We start from the raw sequence: 24812 nt of genomic DNA, 5'->3' as shown, positions 1-24812 counted from the left end.
AGTGTTTTAGGTTTAACTGATCCAATAATATAATTACAAAAAAGTCACTCAAGCCATTTGTAGGGCATTCGTTTATTTAAGAAAACAGTAAATTTAGAAATATTTCCCGATGTTTTGTGTGTGTTTTATTACAAATCAGCTCATAAAGTTTTGTTAAATTCCAAGAGTTCAAATTTTCTGGCGAGTTTATCTGTTGTGTGCAATGCCGTGAGACTTCAGTTACTAAAAAATCAAGATATCCCACAATGCTTTTCTCTTGTGTTGAAGGTGACTTCATGGGCTACACTGAAACCTGTAGTTTATACAGATTATATGAACTCTATATCATTTACTACCATTACTAAATAGTGTGTCATCAAAACGGCCCCGTGGCTCAATGGATAAGGCATCTGACTACGAATCAGGGGATTCCAGGTTCGAGTCCTGGCGGGGTCGTTGCAATTTGTAATTTGATAAACAGTCAATTCAAAAAATGTTGTCGTCCACCAACTCAAGTCTACGCGACTGGACCGAAAGGAACTCTGGGTAGCAATCATTGAAGCCGAGTTGACTCCATAATTTTATCCGACTAGTTATGCCTTGTTTACAGCACGAACCTTCGTAGGCGAGCGGGAAGTGTTGAAGGAGACTTTTTTTAATTCCTTGTAGAAGGCATAAATGTAAAAACTGGACCCAAATGTAATAAACTTTTGTCACAAATGTAAGAAACTTTGGTCACAAATGTAATAAACTTTGGTCACAAATATAATAAGGGTCACAAATGTAATAAACTTTGGTCACAAATGTAATAAGGGTCACAAATGTAATAAGGGTCACAAATGTAATAAACTTTGGTCACAAATGTAATAAAGGTCACAAATGTCCACAAAACCCGAAGAATTCTTATGTATCAGTCCAAGTAAAAAACATAATCAAATAGGAAAAAGAAAACACAAGGTATAATTCATAATTAAAAAAAACTAAAATATATTAAATAGAGTGAAGCAACATATCCACGAAATGCAATTTACTAAATAGTAAAAGATAGTGCTAATTAAACAATAGAAAACAATGGAATTTGAATAAAATTGTACTATTTAGTAAAACTAATTTTTCTACTGGCATCAACGTGTTTGATTGACGGCAGTCTATTGCAAAGTGCACGTCGCGATTTTTGTCTGGGGTGGCCGCGTAGCAATGCAAACGCCGGTAAAACCAAGGTTAGCAGATTTTTCCTCCCCTCCATGGAAAAATAAGAAAGACCAGGAACCTTAACACGTAGCAGTAGCAGTAGCACGCAGAGTGCATGCGTTTCGATATCTGGTCCAGCTTCAATAAAGAAATCACTAAAAGAAAACCAAGGGAACCGAATTTTGACAAAAAGGATTTCAATCGCCCAATGTGGGGCTCGAACCCACGACCCTGGGATTAAGAGTCCCATGCTCTACCGACTGAGCTAACCGGGCACTTCATTTCAATATTTTCATTGTATACAAACACGTTCTCCTGTACTTTGTTTCTAGTGAGTTTGCGGTTTATATTTTGAAGAGAATAGTTTGTTATTTGATGTTCCTTTATAGTCCTTGTTTTACGAGGGTAGTACTTAATATAGCCAGTGGTTAAGAAACCTGAGGCCCTCGTTCCATGATCGAATGAGAGTTTAAGAGGGAAGAAAACCAGAGAACCAGGAGAAAAACCCTCGAAGCACAGGAGAGAAACAACAAACAACTAGGGACTCGAACCCGGAATCCTAAGTGCGCATGCACTATCAAGCAGCGCCATGTTCATTCTCATGCACTACAAAGCACTTCCGATTCGTTACCCGTGTCCAGTGTCTTGAAGCGCTTGAGTTTCCTGAAGCACTTATTTTTGCCGTCATATTTATTATCGCTTCTCTCGACATCCATTAAGCAAAGTTTTTGGAAGCTAAAGGAAGAAAGCAGACAGGCTATAAAGAGAAAAAATACCAACAAATTTCCCTTGTAGCTTAATTACTAAGGCATCGATTCTGACTACGAATCAGAGAATTCCTAGTCGGGGTAGGTCTACCTTTTTTCGCGAGGCGAACAAACTTGCAAAACTAATACTGAGTACCCCTACATAGCAAGTTATTTCGTTCGTTCTCCTGCTGAGTATTGAAATAACAGGACTTTTAAAACGTGGGGAAAACGATGAAATAATTCCTTTTTTTCACATTCACTTAATTACCGGCGATGAGTCAGAGAATCTTTCAAAAGTGACCCTCGTGGACTAATGGACACAGAGGCATCTCTCTTTGGACCAGAAGATCCCTTCACGGTCGATTCGTCAATCTTTCAAGCATACTAGTGTTCAGTACAATCCGTTCATGATCAGCGTAATATCTCCGCCTGTTGACCTTCAAATGACAATTACGTTTCCACTCACATTTACACGGAAGACTCTTTTCCACAGCAAAGAACCTTTTTGACCAAAACCTTAAATCTTGAACTTTGGAAGCTAAACAGATACGGGTCAAAAGCAGCATTGATAAACGCCGTCAGTACCGTTGCTGTAGTTAATTCCACTTGTATTGCTGTTGATGGTCCAAGTGCTACAATAAAGTTTATTGCAGCAGGGCTCCAGCACACAACAAATGTGACAACTACAGCAAGAACACACAGTGTGACTTTCTTTTTCTTCTTTCTCTCGGTGATCTCTCGTTCTCCTGTAGGTTCGACTGTCTGATTGCACCAGAGGGAAATGAATATTTTCACAGTAAAAAATATCATCAGAGTGAAAACACAAGTCATTTCTACCAAAGAATACCACATATAAGCTTTAAAAATCGAATCGTTAAGGAAGCAGCGAAAATATTCTCTGCTAAAATGAACATCAACAAGTAAGGGAGATAGCATAACAACAGCATATATCCAGGACACCACAATGAGCACTTTGACGATCTTTGGCGAGAAACGCTGACGGAAGGTGTGAGGACGACAAACAGCAAAGTATCGTTCAACTGATAAACAAACCATGGTGAAAATAGAAGCTCTAGACGCCATCCAACCGATGTTACCAAATCCAATTAGTTTACACAGCCAGTCACCAAGAGCTCCATCAGGCAAGGATGGTCTACCCAACAAAGGCAGAACTATATTCTCAGGAGCAAGAAAAACACCAAATAATAGATCTGCTACAGCCAAGTTTAACAGCAGATAGTTTGTGGAGGTTTTCATTCCTCGTCCATTCCTGATGATGTAGATAACGAGGGAGTTTCCTGCTATGTTAAAGACGAGAACAGCAGAGAGCACGACAGAAAAAATTATTTCCTTTGTATTTGGCATGACCTCGGGTTTGAACTTCCACCGATATGTGATCACATCCAAATCTCTACAGTGTTGCCCGTAGGGTTGTTGCCATTCTAAAAATACACAGCTGGTTTTATTATTATATAATAACGTCTCTTTGAAGTGTTTTGTTTTTGATCCGACTCAAAATCATTGTATTTCTTTATCAAGTTTTAATGAAATCCCATTTCATTACGAGAGTTTAATATTACAGAGATTTTCATCTGCCTTCACAAATATTGGTTTGTCCTTTTAATAAAACAGAGCATTGTCTTATATTTCATAGCAGCAGGGTGTGATCAAGCTATGGACGACTAATCGAAATTGAAATTATATAGCATCCCTGTAAGCTGTATACTTAGGCTAGCCCGCAAAGGTTATTGTAAACAGCCTGCATCCCCAAACAAGTTAAAAGTCGATATATGCAAAATATTTGTAACTTGAAATGGTGCTAATATAAAATCTTGTCTTGTCTTATCCCTCGTGACAGATTGAGTTCTAGCACGCGTTCAGTGAATGCCATTTCATATGAGAGTATATCTCAAATACTCACGACATTTCCATTTCATTTTCTCATCATGGTTTCCTACCCTTCTCTCGTGTTCTCGCGCCAATCCCGCGTATCCAGAGTATCTAAAAATGAGTGTTTTAGGTTTTTAACTGATCTATTAATTACAAAAAAGTCATGCGTTTCGATATCTGGGTCTGCTTCGTTAAAGCTGGATGACTAAAAGAAAAACAAAGAAACCGTATTTTGACAATTTTTATATTCATTTATATTAACCCTGGGATTAAGAGTCTCATGCTCTATCGACTGAGCTAACCGGACACTTTTGTTTCTTCAATTCACTGTATACAAACACGTTCTCCTGTACTTTGTTTCTAATTATTTTCGGTCCGTATTTTAAAGCGCTTTTTTTTTGCCGTCATATCTATAATCTATTATTTTATTTTATTTCATTTTTTATTTTTACTCTCTTTTCTGGATTGTTTTGTGCTTGTTGTTGCTGTTGTTCTTTCTTTCTTTCTTTCTTGCGATCCTTATTCTTTACTAATTCCTCCATATCTTTTTTCTTTGCCAAAATACTCCCCTCCCCCCCCCCCCCCCCCCCCCCCCCCCCCCTCTCCATTACATTTAACGTAACGCATTGTCTTCCAAACTGTTCTGCTCTATACTAAGGATCACGTGGACGACAAACTCCATATTTGTCCGATTTCAAACATGACGTCACCTCGCGCGATCATTCGAATTATTACGTCACAAAGACAGACTAATGTCTTCAGTTTTAGTGGTAATTAAATGGCACCATTTTCTAGCGTGTGCGTTACACTAATATATTACGTTAATCTGCTATCAAGTTACTGGTTGTACGATTACCGGAAATAGTCCCCTTCACAGTTCTCTGCGCCATCTTGAAAGGTGGCCGTGCCTTTGCATCGAAGCGAGACGAACGGTGAGCTTGCAATGATAGAGACATGTGAATAATTGTCCAAGGTGTTAAAAAAAGGTCTAGCTCTATCATTGTAAGCTCACCGTTCGTCTCGATTTGATGCCAAGGCACGGCTACCTTTCAAGATGGCACAGGGAACTGTGAAGGGGACCATTCAACGTAGAAGCGTCTTGTTCCAAATTTCAACAAAGGAAACCCAAAGCACTTTTTCGATTTATTTATTCATGTACAAATTCCAAAGACGGGCTCCCTGTGGCTTAATTGGGACTCTACACAGTACAATTTGGGGTTTATTGTACTTCTCTTATCCAATCAGAATCGAGTAATTTTGTTGGGTGTATTATAATCAGTTGAACTGAATTACCAGCGATGATTAAGAGAATATATCAAGAGTGACCCTCGTGGACTAATGGACAAGGCATCTCTCTTTGGACCAGAAGACCCCTTCACGGTCGATTCGTCAATCTTTCAAGCATACTAGTGTTCAGTACAATCCGTTCATGATCAGCGGAATATCTCAGCCTGATGACCTTCAAATGACAATTACTTTTTCCACTCATTTACACAGAAGACTCTTTTCTACAGAAAAGAAAGCTTCTTGACCAAAACCTTAAATCTAGAACTTTGGAAGCTAAACAGATACGGGTCAAGAGCAGCATTGATAGACGTTGTCAGTACCAATTGCTGTAGTTAATTCCAGTTGTATTGCTGTCCAAGTGCTGCAATAAAGTTTATTGCAGATAATGGTTTCCCATTTCAGACCACGTTTCATTCTCTAGAGTATCATTTTTTGTTTAATAATACGCAATAAGAAGATGTATATGGATTCACCTGATAGTCTTATTCTCAAGAGAACGACACGTGGTCTGAAATGGGAAACCATTAAATCCAATCCTGCAGTTGGTTTTGGTTTTGAATTTCATATTTTTGTTTTCTAACTTGGAACTGTTCTTGTGTCATCGAGGAGAAGATAAGGTGCGAACAAAAAAGCTGTATTTCAGTCAGTTCTAAAAGACTGATACACCGACCCCGCCAGGACTCGAACCTGGAATCCCCTGATTCGAAGTCAGATGCCTTATCCATTAGGCCAAGAGGTCTTAGATAGTCAAAAGGGACCTTAAGCTGCACGACGGCAACGACGACGACGACGGCAATCATACAATAGCACTAATTGCGCTATTCACTAGATACTCGCTGGAATGTACGAAATACTGTGCATCATTGCCGTCTTATGCTGAAAAGTAAGATTTGAAATGTCCTATTTTTACGTACTAAAGAGAACAGCTACTCTAAAAGCTTATCTTTGCTGATTTTCGTTATAAGTAAAGCGCTCCCAAAAGACGTCATTTCACTCCAAAACGAGATGCTCATTGAGTAAAATACTAAGTAAACACAAAATAATAATACAATAGAAGGTTGAAGCGCCTCAATTTCGCCGACGTTTTCGCCCACGTTGCCGTCCTGCAGCTTAAGGTCCCTAATAGCTTCAGTGCAACTTCAACTTGTCTAGCAATTTTGTTCCAGTTGCACTGACATGATATACTATACTAGGTAATGTTTCATAGCTTTTCATGCAACGTATTTGACATTTTCAATCGTAATATTCCTAAATAAATTACGTGCGATAAAATTTCATTGCGAGATTTTATAAAATCGCAACTAGACAAGTTTCAGGAAGGATTTTTCTCTGCAATTCCTGCGAAAAGAAGAACTCACTTCTTGCCATAATCCTGGCAACGCTGCAGCAGCATATCAAGACTTTTAGTACTAAGAGGATATATAGTTTTACTTGTGGTGGTAAAATTTTCAATTAGCCTAGCTGTGTGGTTTTATCATCTAAGAAGACCGTGCAGTGATCTGAACTAAACAAGGGATGTTGCCTACGTGCAAGGATTTGAGCCAGGCTAGAAATCCTTGTTTCGTTGACTCTCAAAACTCGAAACCCTCAGAAATCAAAAAGCGATTTTGTACCCCTGCTAAACATGAGATGAACTGGTTTTTACATGTTTGGATAGAGCTTGTATATGTTGTCCATTTATACTACTGAATATCAAATACTCCATGACACATTCTCCTGCATAAAACAAGGCAAAAACATTGAAAACAGTACAAAGCTGATCATTTTGTTCTTCTATGTCCTGACATCTAGTTAAAACTGAAGTTATTAGTCTAAGGTTTTGTGACGTAATAATTTGTGACGTCGTGTTCACCTGGAAACAGTCAACTTCTTCCATTTTTTCGCCATGATCTTGACCCTTACCAAGATGCTGTCCTTTATTTTCCTCCGTTACGTAGTGTCTTAAACATTGAATGATGACACCAGACACCAAAAGGAAATTTACACTCAAAATTTTACCTTGACAACCAAAAGGGAGTTTTCTTTTAACATTCGCCGCATATGTGTGGTTCGAACTAAGGGTGGACAGGGGAGGGATTGGGTGAGTGAGGTCTCTTCTATTCTATTCCGTCAGACTAACAACGATGTCAGACAGCTTTGTATGGCCCAAACTGTCATTCTGTGCTGGAAATGATTTTGGTCATTTAAATATATAAAAGAAATTTTCCAGAGTGGCGGCCCCGTGGCCCAATGGTTAAGGCATCTGACTACGAATCAGGGGATTCCAGGTTCGACTCCTGGCGGGATCGAATAAACACATTTTTCTTACTGAATGCAAGGTAGTAGACCGTAGATTATCCTCTTGTTATGATCAGCAGCCCATTAAGGCCCCGTCCACACGTATCCGGAAATGTTTGTATCCGCAAAAAGTTTTTTGTTGATTGCCTTGTTTTCCATTGTGACAATTTGACAAGAAGCATTTTGAAAAGAAATGAGTAAAAACCTATTTAAAAAAACAAGTAAAAACTAAGTATACATGTATTTCATATAACATATTGTCAATGTTTCCAGCTCAGTGCGATCATAAAAATAACACCGAAATAACCCAGGTTCGAATGCTGGTCTCTTATGATACTATCACCTGTCGTGACGGTAATGAGCCGTGATCGTCTAGAGGTTAGGACATTGCGTTATGTCCGCAATAACCCAGGTTCAAATCCTGGTCACGGCAATAGTTTTCTTTTATTATACTTTCAGCTGTCGTGGTGGTGTTGAGCCGTGATCGTCTAGAGGTTAGGACATTGCGTTGTGGCCGCAATAACCCAGGTTCGAATCCTGGTCACGGCAATAGTTTTCTTTTATTCTACTATCACCTGTCGTGGTGGTGTTGAGCCGTGATCGTCTAGAGGTTAGGACATTGCGTTGTGGCCGCAATAACCCAGGTTCGAATCCTGGTCACGGCAATAGTTCTCTTTTAGTCTAACTCTAAAAGAAGCAAAGAAATGGCAACCCTAGATTATGTTTTACTTTTAACATTATTATGTAATAACTGTCGAAGTTTTTCACCCAACAAACAGGGACTAAAAACGGGACCCATAAACATTTTAAAGTGCAAGGTGTCGAGACCAAGGAGAAGATCTAAAGTAACAGCTAATGTCTTCAGTTCCATTGCAGAGAAATGCAAAATTGTCGACATCAACGATATCATCAAAATATTAATAATTAGTTTATAGATTTAAAATATATTCCCATACCGGGAGTCGAACCCGGGCCGCCTGGGTGAAAACCAGGAATCCTAACCGCTAGACCATATGGGAAATGACAAGAAATTATTTTAACAAAATTGGTGAAAATTATTTTCAAATTCAAAATCTTCTTTCCATGGCCATATCTTGTTTTTATGATAATATCCTGTTTCCATGGTGGTTCACCTGTTTCCTTGGTAATATACCTGCTTCCATGGTGATATACCTGTTTTCATGGTGATACACCTGTTTATATAGTGATGCATTGTTTCTTTTAAACTGCCTATTGATTAGTTACTACCTCTAACTTTCATCTCCTGTCGTGGTGGTGTTGAGCCGTGATCGTCTAGAGGTTAGGACATTGCGTTGTGGCCGCAATAGCCCAGGTTCGAATCCTGGTCACGGCAATAGTTTTCTTTTATTCTACTATCACCTGTCGTGGTGGTGTTGAGCCGTGTTCGTCTAGAGGTTAGGACATTGCGTTGTGGCCGCAATAACCCAGGTTCGAATCCTGGTCACGGCAATAGTTTTCTTTTATTCTACTTTCACCTGTTGTGGTGGTGCTGAGCCGTGATCGTCTAGGGGTTACGACATTGCGTTGGGCCGCAATAACCCAGGCTCGAATCCTGGTCAGATTTCCAACCGACAACGTTTTTGTATTTTTAATAGGTGTATGCATTGCGTAGTCTTCGTGTGAACATGCATGAGGGTAAAAAGAAAACATGATACCAGAAGAAAATACCTAATACTCAAAATGTTCTTTAAACTGCAGCGAGTGTTTTGAACTAATACAACCTACCTACTGTTGGTCTACTTTTTGTTTCAATATTAAAAGAAAGTTTTCCAAACAAACTGTACAGGCGTGTTTAAGTCAAAGAAAGGAAACCATGTTAGCATATTTTGACGAAATAAAAAATTGATCGTCCAATGTGGGGCTCGAACCCACGACCCTGGGATTAAGAGTCCCATGCTCTACCGACTGAGCTAACCGGACACTTATGATAGTATTTTGTTGTATACACTTTTCCGTGTACTTTGTTTTTTACTTCGGTTCGTACTTTGAAGTGAATAAAATTCCTTTCTTTTCATTTTGTCTCGTTGGAGCTTTTCATGATCGCACTGACTTGGGAACATCGTTAATGTGGTTTATAAAATACATATATTCTTTGTACAAAGCTTTTATTCAATTCTTTTCAAAAAATTCTTATAAAACTGTTGCATTGGAAAACAAAAGCCTAATTTGAGTTTGTGCACCTATAGCGGTTATAATTCTTCAAAACGCATCTTACGTGGAAATAATTGATCGTGTGGGTTTGCTCGTATAAGAAACAAGTGAATTACTAGGTTTGCTATTCATAGCAAGGGGTCAATCATCTACGGTCTAGGGGACAACTAACCTCACCCAATAGGCTTCTGCCGAGCTTTCTGATCAGTCTGTAATTCCTACAAAGATAGCGGTGTCGGAGTCGAGATCTCCGGCGTAACCATAAATGCGTTGCTCTACCATACAACAGTTCAGCATTCAATGTCTGGAAGTAGAGTAGCTAAGAAGTGCCTGGTTAGCTCAGTCGGTAGAGCATGGGACTCTTAATCCCAGGGTCGTGGGTTCGAGCCCCACATCGGGCGCAAATTCATATTTTACTAGTTGAAGACTTTACGTTTGCTTGAGAAACTTTAGATCTTTGCTACCTATCCTTCTGACTTGGGCATGATAATGGTCTCCCAGACCACGTTTCATTCTCTAGAGTACCATTTCTTTGTTTAAGGATGCGCATGAGAAGATGGATATGGATACACCTGATAGTCTTATAGTCTCAAGAGGTAAGGTTAAACCACATGACCGGTTAGATCAGACGGTAGAGCATGGAAATTTTAAGCCCAGGGTCGTGGGTTCGAGCCCCACATTGGGCGAGAAAAACTTTCTTATCTTGCTGAAAGGCTGCATGTTTGCTTGAAGCTAGAACAATAGACTTAAGGCGCGATTACACGGAGCAATTTCCTCTGCAACTTATCCTACAACATCATTGAGGCCCCGTCCACACGTATCCGGAAATTTTTGTATCCGCAAATTTCTTTTTGCGGATACGAAAATGTTCGCGTCCACACGCAGCGTATTCGAATCGTTTTCAAATTGTTTCGCTGTCCACACGTATCTGGAAATTTCTTGATCCGCCCTGATGCACGCTAGTGCCTAGTCTATTTGACGGATATTAATTCTTATTGAGCATGCGCAAAATCGTGTTTACGTCACCGTATTCGAAAATTTGCGGATACGACCGTCCACACGTATCCGTCGTCGGAGCGTATTCGAAAATTTCCACTCTAGAGACCGTTTTCGTAAATTTCCGGATACGGATACAACGCGATGTAGACGCAACCCGTATCCGCAAAAAAAATTTGCGGATAAACAAATTTCCGGATACGTGTAGACGGGGCCTGAGACACAAGTTGCATGAGCGTTTACATGGTGTGAACGGAGATCCAAACAATTGCTGCAAATTGCTTCGCAACATTTTATTCAAATTGCTCTGTAAGTTACACGCTGCAATGCTGCATGCAACTTGCGAAGCAAGTTGGTTTCGAGAAACGTTGCAGAGAAAAATTCTCTCGCATTAAAGTCATTTGTTTTTTTGCCCTTCTCACACGTGAGTGAAAACGCTCCATAACACGATTTCATCCAAAACTTTACTACTTGGTCCAAGTTGAGAAAGAATGAATTGTCATACAGTATTAAAAAAACGACCCCGCCAGGACTCGAACCTGGAATCCCCTGATTCGTAGTCAGATGCCTTATCCATTGGGCCACGGGTCCGCATCTGAAATAAGACCAATGAAAGACTTCTACTGTTTACAGTGTTGTTTTCACATTGTTTTATGTAATAAAAAGTGTCATGGACTACTTGATAATTAGTAGTACAAATGGACAGCATGTCCAAAAAGTAAAAACCAAGCCATCTCATGATTAGCAAAGAAAATTGCAATTTGATTTATTTATTTTATTTATCAAAACATTCATTACTTGATAAAAACTCAAAATACGTGTACTGATTAGAATCTACTGAGGGTTCAGTCGGATCCTGCCATGTCGGTATTTTGACTTAATCTTCGGTCTTTTCATTATGTTCTATCCTTCGATCCCCTCAATCCATTAGTTTTACACTTTATTGGTTTAGTAAAAGTTCGCGAGGTAAAAATGCTGCTGTCCAATGTTTTAACAGACATTTAAGGTTGAATATATTGATTTGAACTTTGAATTCAACTGAATTACCGGCAATGAATCAGAGAATCTTTCAGAAGTGACCCCGTGGACTAATGGACAAGACATCTCTCTTTGGACCAGAAGATAGATCCCTTCACGGTCGATTCGTCAATCTTTCAAGCATACTAATGTTCAGTACAATCCGTTCATGATCAGCGGAATATCTCAGCCTGATGACCTTCAAATGACAATTACTTTTCCACTCACATTTACACGGAAGACTCTTTTCTACAGAAAAGAACTTTTTTGACCAAAACCTTGAATCTTGAACTCAGGTTGTGTTGCCTGTAGGATTGTTGCCATTCCAAAAATACACAGCTGGTTTTCTATTATTATTTTCTTAACGTCACCTCAAAGTGTCTCGTTTTTGATCCATCAGAAAATCATTTTTTAAGTTTTAATGAAATTCTATTTTATTATGAGATTTTAATATTACAGAGATTAAAGCTGCCTTCACAAATATTGGTTTTTCCTTTTATTAAAACAGAGCATTGACTTATTTTTCATATATAGCTGCAGGGTGTGATGAATCTATGGACGACCAATCTAAATTGAAAATTATATAGCATCCCTCTTGACAAACTAAGTTCTAAAGCGTGTTTAGCGAACAGCTAAAATGCCATTTGAGAGTAGTTAAAATACTCACGTCATTTCCATTTCATTTTCTCGTCATGGTTTCCTTTTCTTCTCTCGTGTTCTCGCGCCAGTCCCGTGTATCCAGAGTATCTAAAAAATGAGTGTTTTAGGTTTTAACTGATCTAATAATTACAAAAAAGTCACTCAAGACATCAAGATATCCCACAATGCTTTTCTCTTGCGTTGCAGGTGACTTCATGGGCTACAAACCTGTAGTTTACAGATTATATGAACTCTATATCTCTATTGTGTTTTGTTTTTGATGCGTCTAAAAATCATTGTACTTCTTTATTAAGTTTTAATGAAATTCCATTTCATTATGAGAGTTTAATATTACAGAGATTTTCATCTGCCTTCACAAATATTGGTTTTTCCTTTTAATAAAGCAGAGCATTATCTTATATTTCATAGCAGCAGGGTGTGATCAAGCTATGGACGACTAATCGAAATTGAAATTATATAGCATCCCTGTAAGCTGTATGCCTAGGCTAGCCCACAAAGGTTATTGTAAACAGCCTGCATCCCCAAACAAGTTAAAAGTCGATATATGCAAAATATTTGTAACTTGAAATGGTGCTAATGTAAAATCTTGTCTTGTCTTATCCCTCGTGACAGATTGAGTTCTAGCACGCGTTCAGTGAATGCCATTTCATATGAGAGTATATCTCAAATACTCACGACATTTCCATTTCATTTTCTCATCATGGTTTCCTACCCTTCTCTCGTGTTCTCGCGCCAATCCCGCGTATCCAGAGTATCTAAAAATGAGTGTTTTAGGTTTTTAACTGATCTATTAATTACAAAAAAGTCATGCGTTTCGATATCTGGGTCTGCTTCGTTAAAGCTGGATGACTAAAAGAAAAACAAAGAAACCGTATTTTGACAATTTTTATATTCATTTATATTAACCCTGGGATTAAGAGTCTCATGCTCTATCGACTGAGCTAACCGGACACTTTTGTTTCTTTAATTCACTGTATACAAACACGTTCTCCTGTACTTTGTTTCTAATTATTTTCGGTTCGTATTTTAAAGCGCTTTTTTTCCCCGTCATATTTATTATCGCTACTCTCGACATCCATTAAGTTTTTGAAAGCCGAAAGGAGGAAAGCAGAAAGGCTATAAAAAAAGAAATACAAATACATTTTCCTTTAGCCCAATGAGTTTTAGAGGCATCGATTCTGACTACGAATCAGTGAATTCCTAGTCGGGGGAGGTCTACGTTTTATTAGAGACCAAATTGCACAAAAAAAAGATTACTTTTATCTAGGTCCGAAAAATTAATACTTATTACAAATTACTAGCAAATTGAAACGACAGGATTTTAAACTTGGGGAAAATGATGAAATAATTCGGGATTTTTTTTTTTTTTTTGACTCTCTTTTTTGGATTTTTTTGTGTTTGTTTGTTGCTGTTGTTGTTGTTGTTTCTTTCTTTCTTTCTTGCGATCCTTATTCTTTACTAATTCCTCGCTATCTTTTTTCTTTGCCAAAATACTCCTCTCCCCCCCTCCCCCTTACATTTTACGTAACGCATTGTCTTCCAAACTGTTCTGCTCTATACTAAGGATCACGTGGACGACAAACTCCATATTTGTCCGATTTCAAACATGACGTCACCTCGCGCGCTCATTCGAATTATTACGTCACAAAGACAGACTAATGTCTTCAGTTTTAGTGGTAATTAAATGGTACCATTTTCTAGCGCGTGCGTTACACTAATACTTTACGTTAATCTGCTATCAAGTTACTGGTAGTACGATTACCGGAAATAGTCCCCTTCACAGTTCTCTGCGCCATCTTGAAAGGTGGCCGTGCCTTTGCATCGAAGCGAGACGAACGGTGAGCTTGCAATGATAGAGACATGTGAATAATTGTCCAAGGTGTTAAAAAAAGGTCTAGCTCTATCATTGTAAGCTCACCGTTCGTCTCGATTTGATGCCAAGGCACGGCTACCTTTCAAGATGGCACAGGGAACTGTGAAGGGGACCATTCAACGTAGCAGCGTCTTGTTCCAAATCTCAACAAAGGAAACCCAAAGCACTTTTTCGATTTATTTATTCATGTACAAATTCCAAAGCCGGGCTCCCTGTGGCTTAATTGGGACTCTACACAGTACAATTTGGGGTTTAATTGTACTTCTCTTATCCAATCAGAATCAAGTAATTTGGTTGAGTGTATTATAATGAATTGAATTGAATTACCGGCGATGGATAATCAGAGAATCTTTCAAAAGTGACCCTCGTGGACTAATGGACAAGGCATCTGACTTTGGACCAGAAGACCCCTTCACGGTCGATTCGTCAATCTTTCAAGGATACTAGTGTTCAATACAATCCGTTCATGATCAGCGTAATATCTCAGCCTGTTAACCTTCAAATGACAATACTTTTTCCAGTCATTAATTACCCGGAAGACTGTTTTCTACAGAAAAGAACCTTCTTGACCAAAACCTTAAATCTTGAACTTTGGAAGCTAAACAGATACGGGTCAAGAGCAGCATTGATAGACGTCGTCACTACCGTTGCTGTAGTTCATTCCAGTTGTATTGCTGTCCAAGAGCTACAATAAAGTTTATTGCAGATAATGGTTTCCCATTTAGGAAGCAGTGATCGTGGAGGTTTAGTCACACAGGTGACTTAATGGGCTGCTGGTCATAACAAGAGGATAATATACGGTCTACTACCTTGCCTTCAGTAAGAAAAGTGTTTTTATTCGACCCCGCGAGGACTCAAGAGCAGCATTGATAGACGTCGTCACTACCATTGCTGTAGTTGATTCCAGTTGTATTGCTGTCCAAGAGCTACAATAAAGTTTATTGCAGATAATGGTTTCCCATGGGAAATGGAAAATGGGAAAACATTAAATCCAATCCTGCAGTTGGTTTTAGTTTTGAATTTGATATTTTTGTTTTCTAACTTGGAACTGTTCTCGTGTCATCGAGGAGAAGATAAGGTGGGAACAATAAAGCCTTATTTCAGTCAGTTCCAAAAGATGAATACGCCGACCCCGCCAGGACTCGAACCTGGAATCCCCTGATCCGAAGTCAGATGCCTTAACCATTAGGCCACGAGGTCCTTACTTTAAGGTAAGGTGATATGCATGTAAGATAATGGTCATGTCGTATCAACCATGTTAATCTCACACGCTACAAAAAATTGTTATCGCCATCCATGGTCAAGGATCTGCCAGTGTGTTTCATGCAATTTCTCGCCGGAGGAGATTGATATCGCCTCGTCGCTGTTTCAACATTCTGAAATGCTAATACTTAGACTAAAGTATTGGACTCAGCAAAGGTAATCGAATAACAGTATGTCGGCTTCAAAAGAAGAGTAGCTAAGAAGTGCCTGGTTAGCTCAGTCGGTAGAGCATGGGACTCTTAATCCCAGGGTCGTGGGTTCGAGCCCCACATCGGGCGCAAATTAATATTTTACTAGTTGAAGACTTTACGTTTGCTTGAGAAACTTTAGATCTTTGCTACCTATCCTTCTGACTTGGGCATGATAATGGTCTCCCAGACCACGTTTCATTCCCTAGAGTATCATTTCTTCGTTTAAGCATGCGCATGAGAAGATGGTTATGGATACACCTGATAGTCCTATTCTCAAGAGAACGACACGTGGTCAGAAATGAGAAAACATTAAAGTGTATATCAAGGAAATTTTTTTTCAAAATCACTCATATGTGAATAGTGTTGTCGTATGGTTCAGTATTTTTGTATTTGAAAATTTCTTTTCGGAGATATATACATTCGAAATATCAATATGCAAATGAGATGACATAAATTCAAGACTAATTTATTATACAAAAATGCTGTTGTGGAAAGTACTGCTGTTGTTTCATTTGCAAATTATCCTTATGATTGCAATTTATGGCTTTGTACACTTTTAGGTTATTTACACTAAACAATTACACTAAAAAATGTAACCAATTCTTGAATTTACGTCATTTCGTATAAAATATCTACGCGCAAGGATTTGAACCAGGCTAGAAATCCCTGTTTCGTAGACTCCTAAAATTCTAAACCCGCGGAAATGAAAAAGCCATTTTTCCCCCGCTAGTTATGAGATGGCCTGGTTTTTTACCTGTTTGGATAGAGCTTGTATATTTGTCCATTCGTACTACTGAATATCAAGTAGTCCATGATATATGCCATTGCATAAAGCGAGGCGAAAACATTGTAAACAGTGCAAAGCTGGTCATTTCGTTCTTCTCTGCTCTGACATCAAGCTAATTAAAAACTGAAGTCATTAGTCTGATGTTTTGTGACGTAATAATTCGAATGAGTGCGCGAGGTGACGTCATGTTCGAAACCCCGAATATATATGGAGTTGGTTGATCATGTCATTCATACAAGCGATTAGTTTGGAAGCAATAGCGCCTTATGTACAAACGTTGAGGGAAGGGGTTTTAGAAAAGAGAAAAGATAGGAAGAAAAGTGAAAGAATAAAGAAAGCGAGCAAGCAAATAACGAACAATCATTCCATCGTCTTATCCAATTTTCGAGATTCCTGTTCTTTCGGTACTCTTCAGAAGAAAGGACAATTCCTAAGCAGGGGTCTAAGCTGTTCGGGAGCAGATGAAATGCAATATATTGAGCTGTTTTAAGGGACGCTTCATCAATCAGTTGACATTTTATGCATCAAAGAAACGAAAGAAATTCTAAAATTAACACGACAAATAAATTTTCCAACAACTTTTCTTTCACTTATCACTATCAGCATGCGGAAAAGACACGCAACACGCCACAACGGCAATCCATCGTTTGGCCCAAAAGACGCAATCTTAAATTTGGTCAGCCTTAAAAATGCTGCATGCAACTTGCGAAGCAAGTTGGTTTCGAGAAACGTTGCAGAGAAAAATTCTCTCGCATTAAAGTCATTTGTTTTTTTTGCCCTTCTCATGTGAGTGAAAACGCTCCATAACACGATTTCATCCAAAACTTTACTGCTTGGGCCAAGTTGAGAAAGAATGAATTGTCATACAGTATTAAAAAAAACGACCCCGCCAGGACTCGAACCTGGAACCCCCTGATTCGTAGTCAGATGCCTTATCCATTGGGCCACGGGGCCAACTTGCGTTTGTTATTTAGAAGAAGTTCTATTTTTGCTTGCGTACAGGTGTGCTTGACATTTTATAAGAATGAACATTTGTCATGTGGCAGCCACGTTGCCTAGAACAACAATGAGGGTTTCGAGGCAGCCATGTTGAAAGGCAAAAAAAATAGTAATATTCTTTTTTGGTAAAATGAAATTTCTTAGTATCAAGCAAAAACATTGCTTTGTTCCTGCCCTAAAACATGACTGCCGTGAAAACCATTAAAGGATAGCTTATTGAAACGGCTGATGATGTTTCCGGTTTCAGTGTTGATCACGGGCGTGAATCTGAGCCGGCCTTTTTTCGACAGTGGATCTTCTCTACAGTTGAACCTACACTTCCGGCTTCAGACTGGATCGTGCCGTTCACCCTTGAACATGAGGATGTCTCTATGTAATACGTGCAATATAAGTATTAAATTATTGTCGACTACGCCAGAATTCAAACCCGGAATGCCTTTAGACTACCGCTCAACGTCAGCCAAGGTAATCGAATAACAACATCTCGGCTTCAAAAGAAGAAAAAGTAAGAAGTGCGTGGTTAGCTCAGTCGGTAGAGCATGGGACTCTTAATCCCACGGTCGTGGGTTCGAGCCCCACATTGGGCGCAAAACAAAAATTTTACTAGTTGAAGACTTTACGTTTGCTTGAAAAACGTTAGATCTTTGCTACCTATCCTTTTGACTTGGGCATGATAATGGTCTCCCAGACCACGTTTCATTCCTAGAGTATCATTTCTTTTTTTAAGGATGCGCATGAGAAGATGGATATGGATACACCTGATAGTATTATAGTCTCAAGAGAATGACAAGTGGTCTGAAGTGGGAAAACCCAATCCAGTTGGTTTAGCTTATTTATGCGCGCTTCTCAAAAATTCATTCACTGCCGAGTACAAGACGCCCAATAAAAAAAATAACTGTAAATATCATCTCGAACGTCCTACGAAAAAAAGACTTCATTCGAAACTTCACTGTTTAAACCAAGTATGGAAAAAAGAAGGCTAATCAAAGTATTATGATCATCCGGATGGATATAGTCCTGAGAAGGACTGTTTGATGTGACTGACGTTTCGACAACCTGAGCGGAAGTCATCTTCAGAGTCAAGTGAAGAATAAAATCAGATTGGTCATATTTATACTGCCACGATAACAATAGCCTAATAACCTGGATTAGCGTAATTGGCGGCATCGGTCTAATGAGTGCCAGTCGCTGTTTCGGTGTTGTGGGCGGTCTTATTGTTTCTAATAAACTTATTATACGGGGCCGGTAAGCTAATTGAGCGGTTTAGTGGATGATGCTCAAACTTGGTAAACCAACTTTCCAGCACAAGTCATTGCTGCCTAGAAAAAGAAGATTGAAGGAGATAACGACACCGCCAGGACTCGAACTTGGAATCGCCTGTAACTGATTCATAGTCAGTTGGCATATCCGTTACTCAACTACATCTTATGCAACAGCATTGGTTAACCTTCATCATGTATGTTGCCATTATTATGAATTTATTTATGAATTTGTAAAGCATTTAACGCATGATTTGTACGGCCATGAGGCCGACGCTGAATCAGAGAAAGTGCACTGAGAGAGCATAGAAATAACTCGGGCGCTCGTACGTTCCCTTTAATAACCTGCTGTTCGCCAATACCTGAGAATCAAATAGCAGAATTTAGGTTCGAAACGTACTACGAGACCACATGACCGGTTAGATCAGACGGTAGAGCATGGAAATTTTAAGCTCAGGGTCGTGGGTTCGATCCCCACATTGGGCGAAAAAAGTTTTCTTATCTTGCTGAAAGACTGCATGTTTGCCTGAAGCTAGAACAATAGACTTAAGGCGCGATTACACGGAGCAATTTCCTCTGCAACTTATCCTACAACATCATTGAGGCCCCGTCCACACGTATCCGGAAATTTTTGTATCCGCAAATTTCTTTTTGCGGATACGAAAATGTTCGCGTCCACACGCAGCGTATTCGAATCGTTTTCAAATTGTTTCGCTGTCCACACGTATCTGGAAATTTCTTGATCCGCCCTGATGCACGCTAGTGCCTAGTCTATTTGACGGATATTAATTCTTATTGAGCATGCGCAAAATCGTGTTTACGTCACCGTATTCGAAAATTTGCGGATACGACCGTCCACACGTATCCGTCGTCGGAGCGTATTCGAAAATTTCCACTCTAGAGACCGTTTTCGTAAATTTCCGGATACGGATACAACGCGATGTAGACGCAACCCGTATCCGCAAAAAAAGATTGCGGATAAACAAATTTCCGGATACGTGTAGACGGGGCCTGAGACACAAGTTGCATGAGCGTTTACATGATGTGAACGGAGATCCAAACAATTGCTGCAAATTGCTTCGCAACATTTTATTCAAATTGCTCTGTAAGTTACACGCTGCAATGCTGCATGCAACTTGCGAAGCAAATTGGTTTCGAGAAACGTTGCAGAGAAAAATTCTCTCGCATTAAAGTCATTTGTTTTTTTTTTTTGCCCTTCTCACACGTGAGTGAAAACGCTCCATAACACGATTTCATCCAAAACTTTACTGCTTGGGCCAAGTTGAGAAAGAATGAATTGTCATACAGGATTAAAAAAACGACCCCGCCAGGACTCGAACCTGGAATCCCCTGATTCGTAGTCAGATGCCTTATCCATTGGGCCACGGGGCCGCATCTGAAATAAGACCAATGAAAGACTTCTAACTATGCATAGTCAGATCCATATTAGTCCTGATTATCTCGGTAGTTGGATCGGGCACACGGCGTCAGTCGTCTTAGAGATAAAATTAACCATTTTTAAGAATTTGAAATTAAGAATATCGACATCTCCTTTCAGGGGTTAAAAATCGTTCAACCCAGCTATTTCTAAAAGACTTCCGTTATCTTTGAAAATGTCCGAGGAGCATATCCAATGCTTTTACCCCAATGAGTCCCCCTCTCCCGGGCACGAAATAAAATTGTTTTATCGTGCTAGTTCGGTGAAAAGTGCAGTTGTCATGCATGTTATAACGCTCAACGCAAAAAAAATATATATATAACTGCCTTGCAAAGACCTACTGTTTTTCAAGCAAACGTGTAGCTCAGCTAGCAAAAAGCTATTCTTACGCCCAATGTGGGGCTCGAACCCACGACCCTGGGATTAAGAGTCCCATGCTCTACCGACTGAGCTAACCGGGCACTTATCCATGTATTTCTTTGTGTACAAAGACCTTCTCATGTACTTTTTTCCAGTGGTTCTTCGGTTCATACTTTGAAGAGAACAAAGACAGAAATCATGCGATCTTTAAACTAATACACATCCAACAGGTTTAGTTTTATTGGTAAATCAGTCATCACTCCGCTTGGTACTCTTTTTAACCTTCGTGTTGGATCATGTGGACTGACAAAGAACTTTACTTGGTAATTCTTGTGTTGTTCGACGAACATGACGGACATGGCGGCCAACATTGACAACTGCACGAGAGAGTCCATTTACCCCCAAATTAAAACTGTTCGGCTCTATAGCTGGAGATGACGTGTTCGATAAGCTCTATATTTGGTTTGCTTCGAACATGACATCGCCTGACGCGCGTATTCTAATTATAACGTCACAAAGAACGACCAAATCCACATTATAGTCGGGGTTTCAAACATGACGTCACCTCGAGCGCTCATTCTAATTATTACGTCACTATATTTGACTTATAAATAGAAAAAAATTATAATTGATAAATAACCCAGGTTCGAATCCTAGTCACGGCAATAGTTTTCTTTTATTCTACTATCACCTGTCGTGGTGGTGTTGAGCCGTGATCGTCTAGAGGTTAGGACATTGCGTTGTGGCCGCAATAACCCAGGTTCGAATCCTGGTCACGGCAATACTTTTCTCTTATTCTACAATTACCTGTCGTGGTGGTGTTGACTCCAGAACACGATTCCATCCAAAACTTTACTGCTTGGTCCAAGTTGAGAAAGAAAACATTGTCCAGTACAGTATTGATACATAGGAAAAAAGGATTGATGAGATAACGACCCCGCCAGGACTCGAACCTGGAATCCCCTGATTCGTAGTCAGATGCCTTATCCATTGGGCCACGGGGCCGCATATGTAAAAATGAAATGAACGAAACAGTTATGTTTCTATGCACAGTCAGATCCATATCAGTTCTGATTACCTGTGTATTGTACTCCTCTTCCCCCCTCTCCCGGGCACGAAATAATATTATTTTTTCGTGCTGGTGGAGTGATAAAGTGTAATTATCATGCTTGTTATAACCCCCCTAGCAAAAAATAAAACTGGCTTGCAAAGATCTAAAATTTTTCTAGCAAACGTAAAGTCTGATCTTCAACTAATAAAATGGTTAATTTGCTCCCAATGTGGGGCTCGAACCCACGACCTGGGATTAAGAGTCCCATGCTCTACCGACTGAGCTAACCAGACACTTTCTTCTTTATTTTATTGTATTTAAAGTGGTTCTCCCGTACTTGGTTTTCTTTAGCTTTGATATCGGTTCTTACTTTAAAGACTAGATAGACAACTCGTGAGTTTTATGATTAACCAATAAATCAAAACAAAAATAAGACATTAAATTATAAGTTTTTGTTTCACAGGTAAATCAGTCATCTTTTCCCTTGGTATTGTTGACTCAGAGGAAGACCATCTTTTCCTAGTTATTTTTGTGTTGTTGAACGGAAGTAGCGATGCCAGGTATATTCGCATGACATTAAAAAGCACTTACGTTCAAGTGCTCGTGTTAATTCGACCTGAAACACTAGTTTTAATGGTTTGTACGGCCACCATGATGTTGGACAAGAACAATGTAATGTCTTTTCATGACAAGAGACTTCATTTCTCACAGATGACATCGAAAATTACTTTCGTCTTTCTGTCCAACTTGGCTGCTGTGAAACCTCCGCTGTCATTCCAGTCAACACCGCTACAGCATGAGAATTGTCTATTCCCTTGCTGTGACCGAGCCAGGACAGGAAATGCGCGGCTTAGAACATGACGTCACCTTGCGCGCGCTTATTGGAATTATGACGTCATAAAGGTGATTAGAGTAATGACATAAGTTTTAGCTTGATATCACACCCGGTAAAAACATAATAATCTGCGTTTTACTGTTTACAGTAGTACAAATGCACATCATACAAGCTCTATACAAACAGGTAAAATTCAGGACATCTCATGATTAGCAAAAAATAGTCGCAACTTTATTTTGGCGCGTCTTTAGTTTGTTTTTTTTTCATCAAGTAATGAATGTATAAAACAGGAGATTACTGGTAAAATCCAACCTGTCGCGTGCACAGTCTACTTGGATGAAGAAACAAGACATGAAAATGTTACCAAGACAAGGAAAACCAAGAGCCTTCATGGTGTCTTGCAAAAAAGTAGATCTCGTTGTGTCTCGCAAATCTTGTTGCAGCCGTTGCCGGGATTGTTGCAAGAAGGAGTATCGAGTTCTACTTTGCGTATGGATTGCGGTAACCATTTCGAAAGATTGTCTATCTTACACCGCCTGCTGCAACTGATGTACTTTACCCTGCCTGTGCATCTGCAACCCTCTGACTTTATATTATTGATGAACAAATTAATGTAACAGAGTCGTTCATCAAATAAGACCTCGTGGCCTAATGGATAAGGCATCTGACTTCGAATCAGGGGATTCCAGGTTCGAGTCCTGGCGGGGTCGTTTGATCCTCTCCTTGATACGAGAACAGGAGAATCATTTTTTCGCCCTCGATCTTGAACCTTGGTAAAATGCTCTTTTTCTCCGTTAAGTAGTCTTGTTGGTGACAGATGAGAAACTCAAGCACCAAAGAAAAGATGTAAAAAAACTCCAAATGCTACCCAGATAATCAAAAGGTAGATCTTTATTCTATTTTCCCACATTGTAGCATCATTTCGGCTCCACTCGTAATTGATGGTTTTCACGGCGGCCATGTTAGAGGAACTTAGCAAAAGAATTATCAACGAATTCTTTTGTTATATCCTCCAACATGGGCGCCGTGTCTTTTGTTATTTGATTCTCTGCTTGGGAATGGTTGAAAACCATTAATACCGCCCAGTGTCAGACAGCTTTGCATGGCGGGCCCCAACTCTCATTCTGGGCTGGAAAAGTCCTTGATCATTGTAATGTTTAAAGACAAGTATTTTTCATGAAGGCCCCGTGGCCCAATGGATAAGGCATCTGACTACGAATCAGGGGATTCCAGGTTCGAGTCCTGGCGGGGTCGTTGGAACTTTATTTTGCATAGAGAAGGCAAGTTAGTGAAGAGGATGTACAGTACCAATTTCAGACATTCAACCGGACACCGCATAAAGCGCCGGCGTGAAGAATTTTACTCAACTCGTGAAACAATCTTTTGTGATTGTTAAACGTGTAACAGACGATTGCTAATGCACAAGGCAATGGATTTACTGGCCTTTGAATAGTAACGCGACAGAATGCTTGTAACTAGCTTCTTCTCGGTATCAAGAACAGTTCTAAGTCATGGATTAGGAAATTGAAAAAACATTTTCCTCTTTTATTTCTCCTTTCTATTTTCATCTTCTCTTGTGACTTTCTTTTAATTTGTCTGCAGCTTTTGTCCTAAACGGTCAAACCAGACACCAAAAGATAATACAGGGACTAAAAACGGTACGCAAACATTTTGAAGTGAAAGGTGAGCAGCTAATATATTTTTTCCATTGCAGAGAAATGAAAAAATGGCAACATCAACAATATCATCAAAATAATTAGTTTTATAGATGCAAAACAGTCCCATACCGGGGGTCGAACCCGGGCCGCCTGGGTGAAAACCAGGAATCCTAACCGCTAGACCATATGGGAAATGACAACGATTTGTCTCAAATTTAAATTATCAGTATTCAGCCATGGTAAATAAACTAAATAAGGAAATAAACTAAGGAACTAAACCAGGAATCCTAACCGCTAGACCGTATGGGAAATGACAATAATTTCTTTAAAGGAAATCTGTCAAATTATACACTATTTCAAATTTAGATTATCAGTATTCAGCCATGGTAAAATAAACTGAATATGTCTTCGAAGTTAAGCGTTTGTTTAAGAGCAATTATTTTGAAAATAGCTTTCTCGCTGAATACTTAATACTGTAAGCAAGAAATAGAGCTCAAGATCTTGTTTCATGGCGATATATCGTTTTGATGGTGATATCGTGATATCTATGGCGATATCTTGTTTTTATGGTAATTTTTTAGGGCCAGTGGATCATCAGTTGTTTATTTCATACTGTTATGTGTTACCTTTAGGTTAGGACATAATAATAATAATAATAATAATAATAATAATAATAATAATAATATCTTTATTTCTAAAATCTGCGATTGAGAACCTAAAAGTATAAGTATGAGAAAAGAGAAAATTAAGTATGATATATACTTAAGAAAAACGAAACAGAAACATTAGGCTACAAAAGATATATCGAAAACGCGTGATTATCGCTCGTGCCTCAGTGTAGATTATTGGTTAATTAATTAAATAGTTTTCTTTTATTCTA

The 24812-nt window shown here is 39.2% G+C and overlaps 1 protein-coding gene and 24 non-coding genes across 25 annotated transcripts; 12 read left to right on the top strand and 13 right to left on the bottom strand.

Annotated features, from left to right (window-relative positions):
- The first annotated feature begins 362 nt into the window (after window positions 1-362).
- Trnar-acg (transfer RNA arginine (anticodon ACG)) lies at window positions 363-435 on the top strand. The gene has a single exon. It is a non-coding gene; the product is annotated as a tRNA-Arg (tRNA).
- A 564-nt stretch (window positions 436-999) lies between these two features.
- LOC116306209 (allatostatin-A receptor-like) lies at window positions 1000-3372 on the bottom strand. The gene has a single exon (XM_031716262.2). It carries the CDS (start codon window positions 3282-3284, stop codon window positions 2388-2390), a length of 897 nt encoding a protein of 298 aa, XP_031572122.2. The 5' UTR covers window positions 3285-3372; the 3' UTR covers window positions 1000-2387.
- Trnak-cuu (transfer RNA lysine (anticodon CUU)) lies at window positions 1373-1445 on the bottom strand. The gene has a single exon. It is a non-coding gene; the product is annotated as a tRNA-Lys (tRNA).
- A 2390-nt stretch (window positions 3373-5762) lies between the features above and the next one.
- On the bottom strand, window positions 5763-5835 carry Trnar-ucg (transfer RNA arginine (anticodon UCG)). Its single transcript has one exon. It is a non-coding gene; the product is annotated as a tRNA-Arg (tRNA).
- Window positions 5836-7311: 1476 nt separating this feature from the next.
- Trnar-acg (transfer RNA arginine (anticodon ACG)) lies at window positions 7312-7384 on the top strand. The gene has a single exon. It is a non-coding gene; the product is annotated as a tRNA-Arg (tRNA).
- A 350-nt stretch (window positions 7385-7734) lies between these two features.
- On the top strand, window positions 7735-7806 carry Trnah-aug (transfer RNA histidin (anticodon AUG)). Its single transcript has one exon. It is a non-coding gene; the product is annotated as a tRNA-His (tRNA).
- Window positions 7807-7850: 44 nt separating this feature from the next.
- On the top strand, window positions 7851-7922 carry Trnah-gug (transfer RNA histidin (anticodon GUG)). The gene has a single exon. It is a non-coding gene; the product is annotated as a tRNA-His (tRNA).
- Window positions 7923-7966: 44 nt separating this feature from the next.
- Trnah-gug (transfer RNA histidin (anticodon GUG)) lies at window positions 7967-8038 on the top strand. The gene has a single exon. It is a non-coding gene; the product is annotated as a tRNA-His (tRNA).
- A 282-nt stretch (window positions 8039-8320) lies between these two features.
- On the bottom strand, window positions 8321-8392 carry Trnae-uuc (transfer RNA glutamic acid (anticodon UUC)). Its single transcript has one exon. It is a non-coding gene; the product is annotated as a tRNA-Glu (tRNA).
- Window positions 8393-8655: 263 nt separating this feature from the next.
- On the top strand, window positions 8656-8727 carry Trnah-gug (transfer RNA histidin (anticodon GUG)). Its single transcript has one exon. It is a non-coding gene; the product is annotated as a tRNA-His (tRNA).
- A 514-nt stretch (window positions 8728-9241) lies between these two features.
- Trnak-cuu (transfer RNA lysine (anticodon CUU)) lies at window positions 9242-9314 on the bottom strand. The gene has a single exon. It is a non-coding gene; the product is annotated as a tRNA-Lys (tRNA).
- A 559-nt stretch (window positions 9315-9873) lies between these two features.
- On the top strand, window positions 9874-9946 carry Trnak-cuu (transfer RNA lysine (anticodon CUU)). The gene has a single exon. It is a non-coding gene; the product is annotated as a tRNA-Lys (tRNA).
- A 1113-nt stretch (window positions 9947-11059) lies between these two features.
- Trnar-acg (transfer RNA arginine (anticodon ACG)) lies at window positions 11060-11132 on the bottom strand. Its single transcript has one exon. It is a non-coding gene; the product is annotated as a tRNA-Arg (tRNA).
- Window positions 11133-15218: 4086 nt separating this feature from the next.
- On the bottom strand, window positions 15219-15291 carry Trnar-ucg (transfer RNA arginine (anticodon UCG)). Its single transcript has one exon. It is a non-coding gene; the product is annotated as a tRNA-Arg (tRNA).
- A 268-nt stretch (window positions 15292-15559) lies between these two features.
- Trnak-cuu (transfer RNA lysine (anticodon CUU)) lies at window positions 15560-15632 on the top strand. Its single transcript has one exon. It is a non-coding gene; the product is annotated as a tRNA-Lys (tRNA).
- A 1581-nt stretch (window positions 15633-17213) lies between these two features.
- On the bottom strand, window positions 17214-17286 carry Trnar-acg (transfer RNA arginine (anticodon ACG)). The gene has a single exon. It is a non-coding gene; the product is annotated as a tRNA-Arg (tRNA).
- A 559-nt stretch (window positions 17287-17845) lies between these two features.
- On the top strand, window positions 17846-17918 carry Trnak-cuu (transfer RNA lysine (anticodon CUU)). The gene has a single exon. It is a non-coding gene; the product is annotated as a tRNA-Lys (tRNA).
- A 1991-nt stretch (window positions 17919-19909) lies between these two features.
- On the bottom strand, window positions 19910-19982 carry Trnar-acg (transfer RNA arginine (anticodon ACG)). The gene has a single exon. It is a non-coding gene; the product is annotated as a tRNA-Arg (tRNA).
- A 434-nt stretch (window positions 19983-20416) lies between these two features.
- Trnak-cuu (transfer RNA lysine (anticodon CUU)) lies at window positions 20417-20489 on the bottom strand. The gene has a single exon. It is a non-coding gene; the product is annotated as a tRNA-Lys (tRNA).
- Window positions 20490-21097: 608 nt separating this feature from the next.
- Window positions 21098-21169, top strand: Trnah-gug (transfer RNA histidin (anticodon GUG)). Its single transcript has one exon. It is a non-coding gene; the product is annotated as a tRNA-His (tRNA).
- A 151-nt stretch (window positions 21170-21320) lies between these two features.
- On the bottom strand, window positions 21321-21393 carry Trnar-acg (transfer RNA arginine (anticodon ACG)). The gene has a single exon. It is a non-coding gene; the product is annotated as a tRNA-Arg (tRNA).
- Window positions 21394-21658: 265 nt separating this feature from the next.
- Window positions 21659-21732, bottom strand: Trnak-cuu (transfer RNA lysine (anticodon CUU)). Its single transcript has one exon. It is a non-coding gene; the product is annotated as a tRNA-Lys (tRNA).
- A 1179-nt stretch (window positions 21733-22911) lies between these two features.
- On the top strand, window positions 22912-22984 carry Trnar-ucg (transfer RNA arginine (anticodon UCG)). Its single transcript has one exon. It is a non-coding gene; the product is annotated as a tRNA-Arg (tRNA).
- A 471-nt stretch (window positions 22985-23455) lies between these two features.
- Window positions 23456-23528, top strand: Trnar-acg (transfer RNA arginine (anticodon ACG)). Its single transcript has one exon. It is a non-coding gene; the product is annotated as a tRNA-Arg (tRNA).
- A 524-nt stretch (window positions 23529-24052) lies between these two features.
- Trnae-uuc (transfer RNA glutamic acid (anticodon UUC)) lies at window positions 24053-24124 on the bottom strand. Its single transcript has one exon. It is a non-coding gene; the product is annotated as a tRNA-Glu (tRNA).
- Between the last annotated feature and the right edge of the window lie 688 nt (window positions 24125-24812).

This window comes from Actinia tenebrosa, unplaced genomic scaffold, assembly GCF_029948245.1.
Source record: "Actinia tenebrosa isolate PJP-AT-01 unplaced genomic scaffold, QUT_ActTen_1.0 PGA_scaffold4__44_contigs__length_22323623, whole genome shotgun sequence".
In the NCBI taxonomy this organism is placed as follows: domain Eukaryota; kingdom Metazoa; phylum Cnidaria; class Anthozoa; order Actiniaria; family Actiniidae; genus Actinia; species Actinia tenebrosa.
This window is presented reverse-complemented; position numbering and strand designations above follow the sequence as displayed.

Excerpts from the sequence above, each read along its gene's own strand:
- LOC116306209 (XM_031716262.2), bottom strand. The coding sequence starts at position 3,284 with ATGCCAAATACAAAGGAAATAATTTTTTCTGTCGTGCTCTCTGCTGTT.